The 21,526-nt window shown below is 36.7% G+C and overlaps 1 protein-coding gene across 10 annotated transcripts in view; it reads left to right on the top strand.

Annotated features, from left to right (window-relative positions):
- Positions 1 to 21,526, top strand: part of LOC137250560 (protein obstructor-E-like) — a 535,879-nt gene that overhangs the window by 478,445 nt on the left and 35,908 nt on the right. For all 10 annotated transcript variants that reach the window (XM_067783589.1, XM_067783590.1, XM_067783588.1 and 7 more), the window contains one exon: positions 3,255 to 3,508. In XM_067783589.1, the coding sequence (XP_067639690.1) occupies positions 3,255 to 3,508 (254 nt within the window). The remainder of the gene's footprint in view (positions 1 to 3,254; positions 3,509 to 21,526) is intronic.

The raw sequence follows: 21,526 nt of genomic DNA, 5'->3' as shown, positions 1-21,526 counted from the left end.
ATTCATATAGACACCAGAATTTAGCAGCAAAGATATGCCCGGACTGTGACTGAGTTGCGATAAAGAGGTAGAAGAAAACATGGTATTCGACAATTGGTCCTCCATATTACAGTCGTTTTTACTACGAGATACAAGGTTCCAAATGGAGGCGAACCTAAGTTTGAGGGGTGAATCTATAGGAGAAACCTTGCAAAAAATATCTTGGAATCCTTCTAGACAGCATCTTGTCATCGAAGCTCAACGTGGAAGGCTTCGATGGTACTTTATGCATGTGAAAGAATTCTGTGGTGTATGTAGGTCTTATCATCCTCTCTTGCCCATTGGGTACTTGCAGCGACTGTAAAGCCTTTCGTATACTATGGAGTCCTTATTTGGTGGACAGCCATACAAAAAAGAACGAAACCCAAAAATTAGTGGTAGTATGACGGCAGGGCCGCCGAGAGAAAATCCGGGCCCGGGGGCAAAAAAAATACAGGCCCCTAAACTAAAATTACAAATTCTCAAAATCAAAATTACCGTGTTTAACATATTTATATGCTGTCTCCCTCTTGGGGCTTCAACACAGAGCATGCCAAGTCCTGTAAGGCGTTCTTGAGTTGAACACGATCAATGGAAATTCTTTATCCTTCCAAGAACACTGAAGGAGCGTTCAGCACTAGCTACCGTAACAGTTATCGTGCAAAAAATACGTAGAGCAACACAAATGTTAGGAAAAATTGCAGCTAGATTTAGAGCACAGATGGCATTCAACAATTCAAATGGTGACAGATTTTCATTAAAATTTGCTTAGTAAATGTGCCTCAAGTGGATCATATCATCCCCTAAACTCTCAGAAACGTCTGAATTGTATTTGCTGACAGATTGAACGGCATTTTCTCTTATTGAAACCTCATCCATGTATACAAATTGCCACAGAAAAGAAAAAGTGTTCTTCAAATTTTTCATGACAGCAAATCGTTCGGTAATACCTGCAATAACCGAATCAACTATCACCAAAAAGGTGTTCTTTTTGGAATCAGTCTCGTGATCGTCGTTGATGGTCTCATTCTCTTCACATTAATTAAATGTATTTTACTATTCCTTTTCGAACCAGGAAACTTTGGTGAGATTCCCAATCCAATGGCGTCTGTTTTCCATTCGCATAAAATGTTTTCCCATTGATTTCTGATCAGATTTAAATTAGAGATCAAACTTTCTAAGGTTGTAACTTCGATATCGATCGTAGTATCCCTGGCTTGCAGAATAATGTTTCTTTCATTAATAACTGCCAAAATCTTGAGCCAAATGGAGGAAAACAAAATACATTCAAACTTGCTGACGCCATTAACATCAGCATATGTTTCCGCAGTCAAATTTAGCCCAAGTAACTCGTTTAGTGCCTGTTTCAAACCTTGGCTACGATTTGCAAAAGGCTTAATTGCCTCAACTTATAATTTATTTATTTTCTGTAAGCAAAAAGCTTGGATAGCATTTTGAGATTGCCGGGCCCCTTCAAAGCCCGGTCCCGGGGTAAATGACCCTCCCCCCTCTCAACGGGCCTGTATGACGGCTGCAAAGTATGCCATTCTGCGCATTCCACCTGCAGACCTGGTGGCAAACAACAAAGCGTTAACAACTGGAGTTATTTTATACCATAAGTCCAAGTTTTTGATAGAGCTTGTCAGTTTGATCGTTAAACAAACTTCTGGTAACACCACGGACTCATTCAGTATGAGGTCCTCACGGACCGGCCAGTTTAACCTTACACAACCTGACCTACCGTCAGCTTTTGCGAATCATGGATGTCTGGCTTATCGTACAAAATCCTCTAGACGTACAGCGTCAGCGCCGATTTAATGAGTTTATTAGTGAAGTGTTCAATCCGTTTTTTATAATCAGCGTGCTTTGCACACAGCGTATATTAACTTTGATTGGATAACGGTTGGTTGTACAAGTATAAAGGAATCGAGATAGATATAGACTTCCATATATCAAAATCGTCAGTATCGCAAAAATTTGATTGAGCCATGTCCGTCCGTCCGTCCGTCCGTTAACACGATAACTTAAGTAAATATTGAGATATCTTCACCAATTTTGGTACACTAGCTTTTCTGGACCCAGAATAGATTGGTATTGAAAATGAGCGAAATCAGATGATAACCACGCCCACTTTTTACGTAAATAAAATTTTGGAAAACACAAAAAATCTGATAATTTAGTAAATAATACACCTAGAATGTTGAAATTTGACACGTGGGCTGATATTGAGACTGTTGATAAAAATTTAGAAAACAATTTTAAAATGGGCGTGGCACCGCCCACCTGTGATAAAATTAATTTTACAAATATTATTAATCATAAATCAAAAATCGTTAAACCTATCGTAACAAAATTCAGAAGGGATTGTCTTTACTATAAATAATGCTTTGAAGAAAAATTAACGAAATAGGTTAAGGACCACACCCACTTTTAAATAAAATATTTTTAAAAGGGTCGTGGACGAATAAAATAAGCTATATCTTAGCGAAAGAGAGCTTTATATCAATGGTATTTCATTGTGGATTTATAACAATAAATAGGAAAAACTCCAATCTTAAAAAATGGGCGTGGCACCGCCCTTTTATGACTAAGCAATTTTCTATGTTTCGGGAGCCATAACTCGAAGAAAAATTAACATATCCTAATGAAATTGTGCACACATATTTTCCTTATAGCGGAAAATATTTCTAGTAAAGATGGGTGGGATCGGTTAAAGACCACGGCAACTTGGATATAAAACAGGTTTAAAAGGGTCGTAGACTAGAATAATAAGCTATAATTTAGCAAAAAATAGTTTTTAATCAATGATAATTCACTTACCAAGTTTTATTGTAAGAGGAAATGGGGAGACATTGTTTTTAAACGGGCGGTGCCACGTGTTATGTAGAAAAGTAATTTATCTGAAATGAACTGTACAATTGAAGCTCACGCTGAGTATATAATGTTCGATTACACCCGAACTTAGACATCGTTACTTGTTTAATTTTGCCTTAGAATGCTTAGGGAAAGCTTTAAATTATTTACGCACAAAGTTTCTTTTAATTTAGAGGTTTAAGGTATTAACAGTATATAGTTCTGGGATATTAAATCTCAGTTAAGGTCGCTTTACGCAAAGTAAAGCACTTAACAGAGCTTTTCGAAATTAAAATTTTGCACTTTCTATAATAAACTTCAATTTCATTGTTCTAGTTAAATATTGCCTACTATTTTTTTTAATTTTTTTCATTTTACAACAGCACTTTGCAATGATGACGCCAACGGTAATGTCCCACTGGGTAAATCATGCAACCGTTATTGGCAGTGCCAGGGTGGCTATCCACGCTTGCAACGTTGCCCTGCCATGTTGGTATTCGATCGGCATTCGTTGCGTTGTGTTGTACCCCCAACGGAGGAGTGTGATATACCAACAACACCATTACCGTTAGATGGTGACGCTGAGAACAATAATGTTGGCGGTGGTCAACTGACTAAGGACGAACAAGAACGAAAGGTAAGTTATTGCTGTTATTTATGTTATCTATGTTTGAATCTCGTACACTCACACATTTTCATGCATATGTGTACATACATGCATATATTTTGCTAAGTATACTATTAGCAGAGTTATGTACATACATACATGTATATTTGGCAGAATATGCGTTCTTTGGAAATATCCACAGGCACAGTGCGGCAATTGAGGTGAATATTCTCATGCGTTTTGATATCGGTATTTTTGCGTATTTGTGCATGCTAAAAATTTTCGTATGGAAAATGTGTTTCATATTTGGTGTGTGTTTGTGTGTATTTATGGTAAATTCTGTGTCTATGCATTAGCATATTTTGCGTTTAACAAATGATTAATTGTTCCACTTGGTTGACTTATATTGCCCAGTGCTTTGGCGCCATTATCATTCGGCAGCTGACGGTTCAATGTTTATGTTTACTTATGGCTTGTTCAATGTGAAAGTCAAGTGCTTATCTAACTTCATACATGAAACTGGATAATAAGTACATAACATGCAGCTATGAACTCTGGCGTTTGCGTACGCATAATTTTGGATTATGGTTGAAGTAATTGGTGTTATTTGTTAACTTTAAGCTGTATGCAGTATGTGAAGGCGATTTAATAACATAATTATATTGCTGCTTTTTGTCCGTTTTTATTGGGAATTTACGAATGTGAAGGCGTTGAAAAAACGTTGGGCTGTATATGCTGATTTGCTGATTTTAAAGTTTCTTGATACTACGTAGAGTTTTAGTAGGTAATTGCAAATGATGAACAGAACTACATAATGAGCCTCTTTCTATCACCCTCTGAAAAAAATTGCTTATTTTAACACACTTGTTTTTACTGTACTTGTATGTTCCCAGTAGAAAAAAATTTTTTGCTGAAAGCTGGTGCGCTTTTAGTGCATTCAGAATATCTATCGCCCCTTACCTCTTTTACATGCTTTCAACTAGTGAATATAACATGGTGCTTTTTTATGTGGTGGAAATTGTCCCCGTTGCATAATTTTTTCTGTAGGTCCGAACTAGATACAAATTTCCACATTGAAACTAGTTCGTTTTTTTGGAACTTATACTACAGTTCCCAACAGTTAAAAAATCATAAGTATAGATCTATTACGTTTGTTGGTACTATTTCGTTAGTTCCGAACTAGTGTAAAAGCTATTACCAGCAAAGATACTAGATCTAAATTGTACCAGACCTCTTGTTGGTAAAGTTTCTTTTGTTCCGAACTAGAACATAATTCTACATGTTGCTTCTAATATGATTTATCCCCCGATAGCTCCGATATTCACCATAGATATCTGCATGGGAAATATCAACTCCAATTTAAAGATAGTTCTGGACAAGGCGAAAACTCGAAATATTTTCGGTGGCACTTTTTCCGCATTTTACATTGCAAACCGCATTTTTTAATGTAATGTTTCGGATTCCCCAAAATTGGCCTTTAAAGGCCTTTGGCATGTTTAATATGTATTGATTTAAATATACTTTCATGTCTTTCTTTCCTTGTATACTATATTGAGTCCATCGGGAAGCAGTGCCTTTGATAGAACCCTTTTCCTGTCAATTTGTTTACCTATGTACGCATAAAAGAGACTTTTAAAAGTGAGCAGAGAAGGCAAGGCCAAAGTGGAAACATTTGAAGGCAGTTTTTTGCAAACTTGGGCTCTGAGAATCACGTGGTTCAAAAATAAATGCGCCCCAGCAAACATAAATAAAACAGTCAAGATCTTACACATGCAAGCAAATGGACCACGTCTGAATGTACTCGAAAACATGGAAGTCTACAAACAAAAGATGGCGAAAGCGGAATAATAAACGAACAGAAAAACACTATTTCTGAGACAATATTTGAATCTTTAAAAATTTTTTTCAAAAAAAAAAAAAAAACACAAAAAAATTAACCAACTAAATCAGCAACCACACAAAATGGTCAAACGACTGGAATTACTTACTTCTACCTGCCTCTGCCAATCACACAATTCGATCACTCCCTTTTCTGAATGAACACATAACATTCACATATATACATACACACAAATTCAATTTGACAATACCTGCTCATTAGGCCGAGTCGATTTGTGGGGACGAAAAAAAATCGCCCATTGCTCTGTGAAAATCATATTCTAGAGATCAAAATAAGAAACTTTGCCGAAGGAACCATACCTCTAAAACGAATTCTGAACTGCCCCCCATTTGGGTCGTAGGGGCAATTTTTGAAAAATCCCACTTTGAAATGCCTATGTTTTTTCTTTTTGGAGTTTATTTTTCTCTTTGGAAATTTATTTAGTCAGAACATATGTAAATGAAAAAATGAATTTAACTTAGTAATAGAAAAAAAATTATTAGAAATTAGCGTTTTTACAACCCCCTTTTAAAACCAAGGCATCACTGTGATGCATTTGCATGTCGTAAAATTGCTTGTGTTGTTTTTTTTAAGCCACCACAAGACACAGCAGGTAGAATTGAAATTGCCCCTACCCAAAAGTTCTACCCAAAGGGGGGGACATCAGAATTCGTTTTAGAGGTATGGTTCCTTCGGCAAAGTTTCTTATTTTGATCCCTAGAATACGATTTTCACAGAGCAATGAACGATTTTTAAATCGACCCAACCTACTGCTCATGCGTCTACGAACAATATATATAAAACAAACGACAACAACAGATCTGAACGAAAAATGACACTGATGATGCCGCAACGCCTAGACCGGTTGTCCTCAAATCAAATTTGACAATGGATGATGGCACCGTTCCAATATACATCAATTATCCACCCTTTCGGAAAATCAACAAAACAAAACGACACAATCCAGTTACTATCGAACCATTACTTATAAGGTACTTTCATTCTAGTTCCGAACTAGAAATTTGTATCACTTATTACTGAGTTCCTTACAGGGTTATACCAAAAACATCCTGTTTCGATGAGGTAACATAAAGTCAATGGCTATATTGTCAACTAACCTTATGATTACTTCAATCAGGTCAATTGACCTTATGACAACTTCAAATGCTCACAAGGTCAATTTACTTCATGAACTTTTTTAACTTTCATCAAAACGAACTGGTATATTAGGTTTGGTTCAAATTTTAAAATTCTAAGCCCTTAAAGGAGAAGAGATGGACTTAGTTATAAGTATACTGAAACGATCTGAATGGCGATCTGAGTTGATTTAGCCTTGTCCTTCTGTCTGTCTATTCATATGTCCACCTGTCTGTCTGTCTGTTTGAGCGAAATTTATTGAGTGGGTTTAATTTTGATGTCCGATAACACATTTGTCGGAACTGAACAGATTAGACCACTTTAGCATATATCAGCAAATGTTTGCGTATATGGCATATACTATTGTCTGAAAAAATCGGAGAGATTGGTCGTATATATGGTATGTATCCCATATAACCTACTGTTCTGGTGAAAGGGTCGTCGTCATAGCTATCACGTGGATGATATGAACCTTAAAACTTGGTGTGAGGATTACCAATAAATTGTTTATTTGATATTTATCGAAAAATTTTGTATATTACATACATATATACTGCAGAAGCTTGCATACCAATATACATGAAAAAAGTTCATTTCATTGATTATAATAATATTAATTATTAGTAGCGAATAAATTTGTTCTTTTATACCATTTAATACAGTATTCTGGATTTTCAATAGCGAGATTATAGCCATTGAAATATGAACAATTCATGGAGTGTTCATACCAGTGAAAGATTTTTAAAGTTAGTAAATTCAGAGTTTCCTTGTGCCGCCGCGCATACTTTCTTAGTTGCATATGCGCCTTTGTAGTCCGAATAGATATTTGGACCTCGAAGAGTGCGCATATTCAGGACACTGGAGCTATGCCTGCTGTCGATCACCACCTGATGTATTCGGTTTTGTGTTCTTCGATTAAGAGATATCCAAGTAGCTTGGTGAATCTTTTTATGCTAGAAACTGATATTGCAGTTGACTATATTTCGAAGTGCGGCGAAGTCACTCAGTCACAACCTCTTGGGAAATGGTACATCGTGAAACACAAACTTTTCCATCATAGCTCCGTATTGCGTATCTGGCCAGTAGCTCCGATTTTTCCCTTGCCACATCCATATTGTTTTATAGCAGTACTAGCTAAATTTTATAAAAAGGACTTGTAGCCGTTCGCCATTCTTAGTCGTCAGTTCAGTAATTGGTCTAGTTTAAGTTTTGCATCTTACTTGTGGCTACTTCGTAGTCATTGCGATTGCCGCTGTTATTACACGAAAAGTCACTACACTTTGCAAATAAAATGGAGAAACTCAGTCAGAAGTCAGCAAAGCAAACATTGAAACTAATAAATTTCATATCGATTTCATTGAATTTATTAGAATAAAGCATTCATCAGGATGCCGACAATTGCATATAAGGCTTGTACCTGCTACGATCTTTTATAGCTGCAGCTATATTTCTTATTGAGATGTTCATTCAAAACGCCACTTGTAACTCCTTGGTAATAGCTGCAAGTCTGATACGTACATATGTAAGCAATACGTGATATGAGCTCCAATGTTTATGCATGCTCATTAGACTGGGTCGATTTATTAACCGATATTGCGCCATTGATTTTTCGATAGGATTTGGGCTCAGGAAAAAAAGTTCCACTACGCATACAAAAAAAAAATTTAATTTTTAAACTTTTTTAGAGGTTTTTTTCATGACCAACTAAAAAAAATTTCATTTGATGGTAAAATTTTTATGTATACCCTGTCCGACCCAAAAATGTCCGGGTATACGTATGAACATTTTTTAGTAGGTCATGAAAAAAACCTTAAAAATCAAAGTCGAAAAAAAGTAAAAAGAAAATTAAATTTCGGAGGCTCGAAAGTTATTGTTTTGGGTATGCGTAGTGGAACTTTTTTTTCCTGAGCCCAAATCCTATCGAAAAATCGATGGCGCGATATATGTTAACTTTCGTCCATACATACAAATCGACTCAGGTTAATATTCATACATATGAATATATGCGTGCATGTCTGTGGCCGATTACAAGTTCTTTCCTGGTTAAATTCGCAATTCACAATTGCAATTTTTCGCATATTCAACAACTTGCATTCCAATGAATGAATGCCAAGCACCAACAACGAAAAGACGGCAACAACAGAGCCAGCTCTCGTCATTTACCAGTGCTACTGGCAACGCAGTAGGTTGCCAGTCATTCATATAGCAGCTGCTGGTGCTGCTGCTACCCTTATAACACATTACAACACTAACGCTTCACCAAACTTCAATGGCAATGACAACGACAACGATTACTGCTAATATCGACATTGCAACATTTGTTATTGATGGCAAGCGACTTAAGACCGTCTGAGGGCATGTAGCGTGCAACATGCAATGCGATTCATTCATGCAGCATGCCACGCGGCAAACGCTATATGTGTAACTGGATATACATACATTTGAATGTAAGTATGTACATATGTCGGAGAGTCGATATCTACTGGTTGGCAAAAAAAGTGAGCGTTGAAAGGTTGAAACGTTCAGATCGTTGATAAAATGCCGTGCAACAATTGCATCATTTCCAGCGAACATATTACCTTGAACTGGAAGCGTGGGAGTGCGAGTCTACATTTTTAGGTATATGACGCCGCCTTCCATTCGTGGTTGTATTAATCGATATTTAATCATATTAGGCTGGCAGCACAAAGCTGCTTTAGGGAAAAGTTTTTCTAACGTGCGATCGGAATAGCGCCCAATATTAGACAAGAAGCGAAGTAGGCAATGAAAATAGATCTTAGCTGCTTAGATTAATATAAGGTTCAGTCAGGTTTACGCATTCGATTTGTAGGCAATAAGGAGTTTTAAACTTAACATTTATTATTTTTTAAGAACTCGCTAGATGCAGTCCTTTCACACCTATGGGTTTCAAAATGTATCCTGATGGGTTGACGGAGAGATTGAGGTAGAGGTACCCGAAGAGAAAGTTGTGGAAGTCATTGTCTTAGAGGTAGAGGGCTATGTTGACATATTATAAAAAGTAAGGAGTTGCGATGAGTTAAAAGCCCTTGTATGGTGTCAAAACTTTCAGACCACAATAGAGATTTATTACTTCAACTGAAAGGATATCAGGAGGGGAAAGCAAACACGTATCAAGAAAAGATTGAAGCAATAGCAAAGGAAGTATTAAAGCGAACCACACACCAAAGTCTCAAATGGTCACACTATAGTTTAGAGACCTCGATGATATTACTACGCCAGAGGAGATTTGTGATGAGCTCAATTAGGAATACAGAATTGGATGTCCTGATAAAACTTCCATAAGAGAAACACCAACATCGATAACACTACCCCAGGCCTTCGCCGAGTGTCCTCATCGCTACAACAACAAGAACAACACTACGATTTTCTTTCCGAATTAGAGGTGATACAAGAGAAGTGTTGTTATTGGTGCTGGGGCTACGGATACATAGTTCAGAAGTGCAAAGAGATTACAGCAACGTCAAAATAATGCAGGAAATGCGGTTAGAAAGGACATTCGGCCGGGAGCCACTTAAACATACCTGGACGTGCATTTTGTGGAGGACAACATTAAGCAGGCAGTTTAAGTTGCTTCATGAGATTGCTGCAAGTCAATTTGAACCAAGGTGCAGTGGCTCAATCAAGACCTTTTATTACAAAGAATTGATATAACTGTACTGGACTATACAAAAATACTCAGGATCAAATTTGGCATGAGGCTCAGCTGGGAAATACCAGGAAAACTTATTTCGCAAAGAGAGGCTGCACCGACATTGGCTGGATTCAACTGGTCAATGGTCAAAAATCAAAGGAATATAAAGTTTTAGTTGCTACACACTTCCGGGCATGACCAGCACACAGTTTGAAAACGTGACTCTTTGGATGAAAAGCACAGGGTTAAGACCCGCTTATAGTATATGGAGGCTTCAATGAATGATCAAGGCATGGGGTTGTAGTCGAACTAACGATGGAGGTAGAGTTCCTTTCGAAAGTCTTACAACTCTGAGGATACAACTGCTAAATGAACCGGGAAAATATAAATTCACTACTGGCAGTAGACGCTCCGTTATAGATCTCATGTTTGCTACTAGCCAGACGAACAAAGTGGTCCACCAGTACTGTATACGCACATAGAGACCAAAAATTTACTATCCTACAGCTAGTGGAAACTTCACCAAGGATAACTTTCAACAAAATACAAGGAACTAGATGAAAAAAATAACTTTTTTCACCACACACAAAATATATTGTATGAAATAATGCCATAATTCGAAAAAAAAAAAAAAAATTCGCGGAAGACCTGTCGGTGCCAAGATCTGAGTCATTGATATGGCGTGTAATGCTGCCATGCCCAGAAGTCGAGTAAAGTTAATCAGAATACTGCATATTAGTCAAACGACGAAATAGCCGATAAGTTAATAAAATGCCACAAGGTGCGACGAAGGGAACAGAGGTCGCGCTCATCGCTATAATATGATATGATGAGCTACACTTTAGATCAACGAAGAGCGCTTAAAAATATTATAAAGAGGAGTAAGAGAACGTGCTTCGAGGAACTAAGTTATTAAAAGTAACGATCTTGATCTTTGGGGATTGGCTTTCAGAACAGGGATGGTTAAAATTATAGACAGAAATCAGAGCAAACTACATGTACGATACCAATGAGAAGAATTGTCGAAACGCTTTTTCCAACACAAGATTATATGACCTATTAAACCGAGGGCCTCAAGGGTATGGAAATCCCAAGAATTATAAAGCGAGAAGTAGTGCTTTGCTGGAGTGCTCAATATTACCCTTTAAACAGAGTTATGTTCTAAAACATCTGTGTTTGAGGATATTCAAGTGGGCGTCTTCTCTCGCTCATAGAAACGTCAACGATTTGCTCTTTTCCTGGAATTTGATAAGTTACTCGACCATTCATCCTAGAGCGGGCTACTTTCTGAAATCACTAGAAATGATCCTTGAGCGTATTACTAGCGAACCCCTACAGTAGACCCTGGAAACACAGCCCGTAATGCCATAACCAGAGGTCAAAGTAAAAGTGTGATATTAAAAATGCTTTTAAAACTGCGAACTCGACGTATATAACAACAACACTAAGAAGCTTTGGCACACCTCCTTAGGCCGGATATGGATATGGCTAGCAAAGCTCGGTAATATTACACGCAGAGCCAGTGTGGCACGGATCTAAACTGCCTCACCAAAAGGATTTACTGCTGTAGCCCTGCTTTAAAGTGGAGTCGCGCAAAGTCACAAACAACATTTAAATGGCAATAATAATAAATAATCGAGAAAAAAGCGCTGGACTTTCACGGTAGCTCGGAACATAGCGCAACTATATGAGCGGAAGCATGCCGGGCACGGTTTTTAGGAGCATTTTCGGAAGCGTAGGATAGAGGAAGATCCTTTTTACCCACACTGTACCACGGAATCGGGAAACGCAGAACGCATAATGTTTCATTATCCTCGTTTTGTCGGCCTGTACAGGGTTATAGAGGACCCTTCCATAAGGAATTTAGTGACGTTAATGTGCAGACACATTGATTGTTGGAATACTATAAGGAAAATGGCCATTCTAGTAATGACCCGATTGATACATGCTAAAAAGGAGGGTAGGGAAATGCGCATGCAAATAGTGACGACTCAGTCATCTCCTTGGTTTTGTACCTAACGGCGATGCCAAGGGGTGCAAGTACATGAACAAGGTAAGTCTGGTTTCATTAAACCACTTTAGGGCAGTGTGCTGTAGAGGTAGAGGTACAGAAAGAAGTAGAGGTAGAGGTCACGGAAGTGGCAGAAGAGGGCGAAATTAGTTTTTATGTACATATAAAAAAAAAATCCATTTCGATAAACTGCTGCCTTTCTACCACTTATTTTTAAGCCAGAAATTTGGAATGTAGTTTAACACCTTAAACTTCGCTTTCAAATTCTCAAAAGTAGCGTGCTGAATCTAAGTAGCATCTTGCCGACAGCGCAAAGGATGAAGCACTGCGGCTTCTAAATAAACTTGTTATTCCGCGACAGTAAAATTTTCCACTCAGCGCAGTTGTGCATCTTCTTTAGTAGCTGTGGGCGACAGTTGCTACCACAAATTCTTGACGCATTTCTGATGACCTGAAGGAAAATAAAGAAGGCAATGGCTGTAAAAATGTTGGTGAAGACCTTCCTTCATTTTATTGCCTGCATTTGTCTTCCGCCCGTCATGGTGGTTACAATTTCCATGATGGGACTGAATATATGAAGAAAAATTCAATTTAGTTGAAACATTGTCGTCGACTATTGCTACTAGCGCCTCAGGGAGTGAGTATCAAGGTGGACGCATTTGCTTATGAGATCCGATGATGACACACTTTGTCGCGCCACAATGTCGCAGGTCTTCGGGTAATAGGATTACAAATGTACAAATGACAAGCGAAAGCATTGTAAATGGCATTCCTTGCATTTTATATGTGTGAGTGTGAGAATGTTGGAGAGTGTTCTTTCGTGCGTTAGTGAATGTTAGCTAGACAATCCTTGTGATGATTTTGTAGTAAGTAGCAGCAGTAGCAACTCACAACGATATTATCGCAGCGGGCGAACAAAGCAATAATTTAACTATGCGACTTCCTCTTAATCCAACTCACTAAATCCACCAACACAAATGCAGTAGGTGATGCGTCTTTGACATTGAAGCATAGTCGACTGCAAAGTGTTGCAACTTTGACCTTATTACTTACCCATACATATAACCCAACAAGCGAGAAAAGTCTAAATAAAATGTTAATAAAAATGTTAATTGCGACTTTTTATTACCAGCGCTGCTTATTTTATAAGCATAAAAACAATCACAAACTCTTTAAATGTTTATTTAAAATTTTACTAAGCTGAGATAGGTTGAACTGGCATAAGTCCATAGAGTTACTAGAAGTTTGCTTAATGAACAAACCGAAAAATCCTTTCGGAAACCAGGACCTATTTTGTAAATCATATCCATCCTCGTGGGATTCTAGATGCTTTCTAAAACCTTTGCTAATTGCTGCTTTTACATCTGATAGCTTTGCAAATCCTTATAGGGGGAGTATTAGCTTTCTGAGCTGAGTCTGACTTGGCGAGCGCAGGACACAAACACTGAACATGCTCAACCGTTTCTTCCTGCACCTCGTGCTTCCTAGGTCTCCTGTTACTCACGAGGTCTAACTTATAAATGTCCAGTTAGTGTGCCCATCGTGAGCCTTAAGCCTTCTCTCTTCAGGGATATGAGCCATCTTGTGAGCCTAATATAGTAGGATTTTTAGACGATCTTTGATATGTTGCAGCCTCGCGTTTCTGTCCACGCCATTTTTAAACGGTTTTATTTAGCTTGACTTGACAGGATGGTTGGTTGGATGGCTGGCCGGCACGAATTTTGTAATTGAAATTTAAGTAACTTCCCGATAAGCTACAAGGTTGAAATTTGGAATGCAATAATAAGAAAAAAATCGCCACTAGGTGGCGCAAGGTTCGATATATTCACAAAAATCGTATTTGAGGTTCGATTTCGCTCATATTTGGAACACATAATACATGTAAGAATAGAAAGCGACCTATGAAAAAAATCTCCGCTAGATGGCGCAAGGATCGAGATATTCACAAAAATCGTATTTGTGATCCGATCTGGCTCATATTTGGAACACATAATACATACACGAATAGAAAGCGAACAAAGTGGAACAAGTATTATATACGATCCGGTAGAAGTGACATCAAAATATTTTGGAGTTGGAGGAGGGACAAGCATGCGTGGCGCAGAGTCGAGTAAAGTCTTTGGAAGGATTATGTATTGAGGACTTAGGTTGTAACAAATTTTCAGGAAAGAGTCCTTGTAATAATGATGCACTAAATAAACTAAATAGAATGAAAAATAGTACGCAATTAAATAAAGGCTAAAAACTTGAAAATAGAATAATTAAAAAAAATTTTTTAGTTAAACCGTTTTATTGAAAACAATATTTACATGAAGTAATAGTAATACTAAAAGCTAGAAAATAATTTGGTAGATCCTAGGTACTAGTTATCACACTCCTCATCAATCTAGGGCGTTGATCAGACAATTAAATAAAAGCGTTGGACGCGTCAAATTTCTATTGATAGTTATATATAAGACCAACTGAACTTTAATCAGGTTATGCTGCGCCTCACATTTTTAGAAGTTTCTACAGGTCTACAATTTGAATACGAAAAGCATTTTCTACATATGACATTGGCAACGTCGTGTGCATACGCCGTAAGTGTGAAAGTTGCCACATTGAACTACCTGAGCAGTTGGTTGATGGCCAGCGTTCAAAGTAGAGAAGACAATACCATTTAATGTGGTCATCACGTCAATTGACCTTTCGGTGGTTGTGACAGATTGAGCTTATATAAAAATGTTTATTGGGTAGTAATAATAACTTTTTTATCGCAGTTGGAAACCAGTTCCTCCTACAAAAAATATCATACATCGGTCGTTATTGTCTTAATTGGATATTGCGTCATTACTTGTTTGCCTTAAGCAGCAGGAATCGTCGTAACTATTCGTTAGCAGTCTTCATTTCATAAAAATAGAAAAGAAATTTAAAAAGGGGAAATGAAATACTTTATTTGCTGCAAAAACCGTTGTAAATCTAATCTTATTTTGGTAACATTAGTCGTATTTTTCACACTCTTTCCTAATACTTGGGTTTTTCTTTTATCATTATCAGAGATTAGCTCAGTGTGTATTTGTTATAATTTGTATTTTGAGCTACTATTTCTATAGTGTATGCACCCTCTCGTCCATTCGGAAGGCGTCATTTCATTTATTCGGCAGCTCTACCTTTAGTTAATCAGCAAGGCCGTGAGAATCACTTAGGCCAGTTGGCCCATTGTGATACTATTGAATGAGCTAGTGCCCTACCCTCTTTACATATGTAAAAAGTTGAAACAATAAAATAAATATTGATAGGGCCCTTTGTCCCGATATCATATATGCCGCGCTAGGTTTAACGCGACACCACACCTCACTTTCTCTTTTTGGGTTATTTTGATTGTAATGAAATTCCCTGGAGATGTGACACTAAATATGAATGTAATGCATTTATCATAAGGAGTTTCTTGTACACGTATTATACATAACAAGTAAGGAAGGCTAAGTTCGGGTGTAACCGAACATTACATACTCAGCTGCCAAATTACAGCTTGGAAAACTTTTAAAATACCTTCTTTTAAAAGTGGGCGGTGACACGCTCATTGTCCAAAATTTTACTAATTTTCTGTTCTGCGTCATAAGATCAACACACCTATCAAGTTTAATCGCTTTGTCCGTCTTTGGTACTGAATTATCGCACTTTTTCGGTTTTTCGAAATTTTCGATTATAGATAGCTATCCGAGATGAGTGCCTAGGAACCTACATATCTAATTTCATCATGGTACCTCAAAATTTACTCAAGTTATCGTGTTAACGGACAGACGGACGGACGGACGGACATGGCTCAATCAAATTTTTTTTCGATGCTGATGATTTTGATATATGGAAGTCTATATCAATCTCGATTCCTTTATACCTGTACAACCAACCGTTATCCAATCAAAGTTAATACACTCTGTCTGCAAAGCACGCTGAGTATAAAAATAACAAGGTATCTCCGTATTCGCTAAAGCTATCATGTTCACAGAAAAATGGATGGACGGAAGAACAGCTCTATATTTGACTCGAAAGATTTATGCTGTTACTACCTTACATTATGTCAATAAAAATAAGACTGTGAGCTTTGCTCAGCTGAGAGTAAAAAATGTAGAATATTTGATTTCATATATGTATTTCACAGTTTCTACAACGAGCGACGAATTTTTGCTGCTTTCTTTACGGCCACAACTTCCGCCTGAACGACGCTGCAATATCTGGCAGCCTGTAGGATCTAAACAGCAGAACCGACCTTTTCCATAAATTTGGAACAATATGACTAAGCCAAGCTTGTTTACAAATTAAGAGTGTTCCCAATTTCGTGAAAACGAGTGCGCTGAAATTGGTTTGAATTTTAAACCAGAGAAGTTTGCACGAGGAGTTAAAAAAATATGAGGGCTGCCGCCATTGAGTTTTAGTCGGCTTTGTGGGAATATACAATAAATTGTTTTGTGAAAGAATCTACTACCTTTCTTTTCTTTTTTGGATCTTCATACCAAGTTTAAACTTTTGGATTTCCTTTCGAAACCAGAATTGTACTCAACGTTTAATACTAATTTTTTGGTTTTGTCTAAGTTCAAATTTTAAAATTTTCTAAACCTTTTCGTTTTGTTTTAAAAAAAATGTAAGTTTTAAGATATAATTTTTAAGGTGAATTTTTTTTGAAAAGTTGCTTAGACCGGTAAATTTTTTTTTCAAGCTAAAATTGCTAACCGTTTAATTAAAAATGAGAAAATTTTGGCCTAATCACATTTGCATTTCACCTCATAAAACAACTAAAAACGACATAGTGGAATTCAGTGGGTTGATAAGTGCAATACAAGCTTTATAGCCTCACATCATCCGAAATATCCGAAATCACTAACTCAATTAAGCGGAATCCTGTTACAACTTTATATGAATGTATCATACAAGTTCCTAATGGAACTAGGAGATGGTGTTGACGGTTGAATGTGGTCATATAAAATAGTTTCCGAGATGGTGGATCTTAATGGTCAGGAATGTACCGGATCTATGTCTGTTCATAGGACCATATCATTATCGCTACAACCACAACAACAACAGCAATATTTCCGTAGTTTTACTTTTGCAAATTTGAAAATTTTGTATTTTAAACTTTTATTTTTTACAGCATTCATTCGGTTTTGCACTTTCGCTCATCAACGAATCCATTGATATTCAATATGCTATGATTTCAAGTTTCCAATCTATAGATTGATCCTACAGTGAAGTAGTCATTGTGACTGCTAACCATCATTCATTGCAATGCGGGCATCATATATGTGTGTCACTCCTTGTATTTAATTAAAGTTTTACGAATAAATCCCCACATGACTTCAATACTTATTTTCAAAGCCAAGTTATCGTTACTTTTCCTTCTACTAAAAAAATCGTATAGAACTTTGTACTTGTTATCAAATGTTACACTCACAAAATTATCAGTCCGTATATGCTTGAAGCTATTTGCTTTGAATATCGATAAAATCTGATTTTAGTTTTAATGAAGTCTCTTTATACCAACAGATAATAGTTCAGTTTCTTCTACAAAGCTATCGACAACCTTGAACTATTTCTTGTAATGAGAGATGAAAACAACATAAAAAATATATCAGTTCATACTATAAGGGTTGCTTTTGAAAGTGGCACAAGTCCACTTTTCGAAAATATGAAGTAAAGGTGATTGCAGTAACCTTGTAGCGAAAATCTCTATTTCAAAACTAGTGTGTTCCTAGCGCATTCGGAACCACTACTTGTACGCCCTCTATCTCTTTTACATAATTTCAGGTGACGACTTTAACATGACAGTGTCCTATGCTGTGGAAATTGCCCCCGAAATTACTTCCCAACTAGATAAGAATTTCCACTTTCAAACAAAGTTGTTTATTGGCACTTTTTCAATAGTTTCGAGCTAGTGTAAACATATACATCTATACTATGATAATGATACTATACCCGCTTACGATAGCTCCGAACCGGTAGGAACGTGTGGAAAAAAGGCATTTTCATAGTCGAAGTTCCTTATAGCTGTTAGCAGTTTTTTGGTTGGTTACCCATTTCTAGAACATATGTATGTTAGATATCAAATAGAAAAATGCTAACTGTCGACTTTATAACTGAAGCAAATCTAGTTACTAAGAAACTTGTACTTATTTGGCACTTTAGGTCTTGTTCCGAACAATAAACTTTGTATCACTAGTTACTCACTTCCCTTTAAAGAAGCTATCAATATCTCCATTTGTATAACTTTCATGATAATAGAATGGTATATTAAGTTTGTCACGAATCTCCGAATTTTAAATCCTTAAAGGAGAAGAGATAGACACACCAAAAATATACCAAATCGATGAGGATGACGATCTGAGTTGATTTAGCCATGTCCGTCTGTCACTTTGCCTGTTTGAGCGCTAATTTTGTGAGCCGGTATACTTTGGTGTGCGATCAAATACATGTCCGAACCAAGCGGACGGGACCACTGTAACATACATCCGCAATACAACCGATTTTTCAAAAAGGAGTTTTTTTTTAATATCTTCCTCAATTTATCAGATATAAGCTTCAAATTTCAGCATTTCGTATATTGCACATATTTTTGTTTGAAAAAAGGGATCAGATCGGTCATATATATAGCACATATCCTTCACAACAGATGGTTAAGGTAAGAAGATTTTCGTAGTTCCCCATTTTAAAGCTAGAGGCTTCAAATTTCATCAAATGCTTACGTATACGTCATATATTGTTAAGGTCATAGCTATCTCATGCAAACCACACGAAACGTGAACATTTGGATTTTCTCACACAAGGCAACTAACTATTTTTTTATTTTATAACTATTTATCTTAAAAGTCGCTTAAGTATTTACATCTGTTCTCTTTATATTATGTATCTTATACAGCCGATTATTTGCATATTATCAATGGGTTACGATTATTGTTCAGCTCCAATCATGAAAGTCTGAAGTCTTCGGCGCAACCGAAGATAGTCCCGTCCTTACTTGCTAATGTTAACTTCCGCCGTCAATAAAGCATAACTTCTTTACACATTATTTGTGGTTTAACATTTTTACCATTTGTAAAAAGGATTCTAAACCGTGGTAAAACTCGTCAGTTCACTTGAAAAACTAGAATATAAGGACTGGTACAAAAAGTTCCACAAATTAAAAAATACTCATTAAGTAGTTAAAGTTACTCCTTTCCTTTGTTTTTATTAGCATGGAAATGCATATATATATTTATGACAAATTAAGGTAAAGAAATTTTATCAATTTATTCGTTGCTGTCCATATGACCAAACTTTTCTGGAGAGACCCGACATCATGTTTTGTACAACGGTCTTATTCACTTTGTTTGTATTTCCGCAACATCTCGCGTTGATATGGATCGGATTTTCGTGACTAATCGTTCCAATATTTTGGAATCAAAGGAACCTTTTAAATATATCTCTTAACTTTTAAAAATAAATGTATGCCGTTTTCTGTTATAACGGTTCATGTGGTTATTGAGCAACTTAGAATTGAATTGTGAGAATTGAAGCAACTTAAGACTAGTGTAACAGAAATGTGTCGTGTACGAAATCGTATACTTGTATGTACTTAAGGACAAGTAAAACAAGTAAGGACGAAACTATCTTTGGCTGTGCCGAGACTTCATACCTTTCATGAATGGGGCTGAGTAATAATCATATCCCATTCGCAATATCCTAATAATCGGCTGTATAAGATATAAAATATTGTTGCGAATATTAGCATCACTATGCTGTTAGTAAATAATCACAACACAAAAAATATTAAAGCAAGTGTACATGAACACATCAGTCATCATTTACACACATACATGGAAGGCGACGAGAAGTACATGCACACGCATAACCAGCAGTTCGAAATGAAGCGATATCTCACACACACACATGTAGTCATCAGTCGAACACACGATACACACGCATATGTAAGGTCATCCTAAGAATACGAGCAATATAATATAAAGGCAACCTAATCTATGGTCAATATAATACAACGGTTAGGCTGACCCTACCTTAGTAATTAATCCTACTAAATACATCATCTCTGCACATGAATGGAATAATAATCAATTGGCAACCCTTACTCAATGTCAGCGACAAAAGAGCAGTTTAGATTTGAACAACGCGCCGTGAACAACGTCGGTTCGGCAACGGGCAGAGAAATCATTCTAATACTCATTTTACTTTCAATAAATAAAACCATTTAATTAATTTCATTTAAACACACATATTTTCCTATATTTAACTTTAATAAACATGAATTGTTAGTTATAATGTGCTAATGTGCATAAATCGGCAGCGTTTTTATTTAATCGGAATCCAGAAAATCCTGACAACCCGAAAGATCTTGAATAAAGACTCTTTCAGTTCAGAAGTGAGATGCTCCGCATAGCCTCACAGTGACAGTGTGAATTATATTGAAATATAATAGAACAAAAATATGTGTGTGTGTAAAACAACGAATTCTTGAGAAGATTCGTTCGTTTCAGGAAGATTGCATCAGAATACATGCAACATTCTGACAAGTGTAGACATGTTCAAAGTCTGTACATAAGACTCAAACCGAAAGTTGATGTACATACATATGTTTTGTTGTTGTGTTGCCTACGAGCGTACGAATGGACGAGCGTCGGTAAAGCATTATCTATAAAGCAGTATCAACGGAAAGTATTTGAATTGCATACGATATTGTCATGTTTTGTGTGTCATAGAGCGTTGCTATAAATCGTAAGTTGCAAGCAAAGAAAGAACTAAAATCCGTTTGTGTTCAAATTGCATGTTGTAATTGTTGTTGTGTTGCCTGTCGCGCGTACGAATGGACGATCGGTCGGTGATACATACAAAGTAAGACAGAGCAAATGAATTTCGGTGGTTGATTTCAAATTGCGTGTTGTAGTTGTTGCCCAAAATTTGTTGCCTATCGCGCGTACGAATGGACGAGCGGTTTGCGGGGAAAAAAGGCAAAAGCAAGAAAGCAGAAATTGTGAATTATATGCGTACGAATATAACTGTGGCAAAGTATAGTTATCGGGCGTACGAATGTACGAACGGTTGATGAACATAGAAAATAGAAATCAGAGCTTTGTATTTGAAGTAATAAATACAAGATTTTTTTTTATTAACTCTGCGGTCTGCGTGTAGAGCGTGCGAGTGAACGAGTAAAGAATACGACAATGGTCGTTAATGTTATTGTTGTAATAATTTCAAAGTGTCGATCTCGCTTACACGACCATTCGTGTGTATGAAAATATAAATAGACAAAAGAGACAACGTGTCGTAAAACTCGAACAAAAGGACGAGTGAAGCAAAACAAATAAGTAAACAAATTCTAATTAGAATACTCGTTTTAAAAGAAGT

Source organism: Eurosta solidaginis, chromosome 4, assembly GCF_040869045.1.
Source record: "Eurosta solidaginis isolate ZX-2024a chromosome 4, ASM4086904v1, whole genome shotgun sequence".
Taxonomy (NCBI): Eukaryota; Metazoa; Arthropoda; class Insecta; order Diptera; family Tephritidae; genus Eurosta; species Eurosta solidaginis.
Note: the sequence above shows the minus strand (reverse complement) of the source record. Positions and strands in the feature narration are given on the sequence as shown.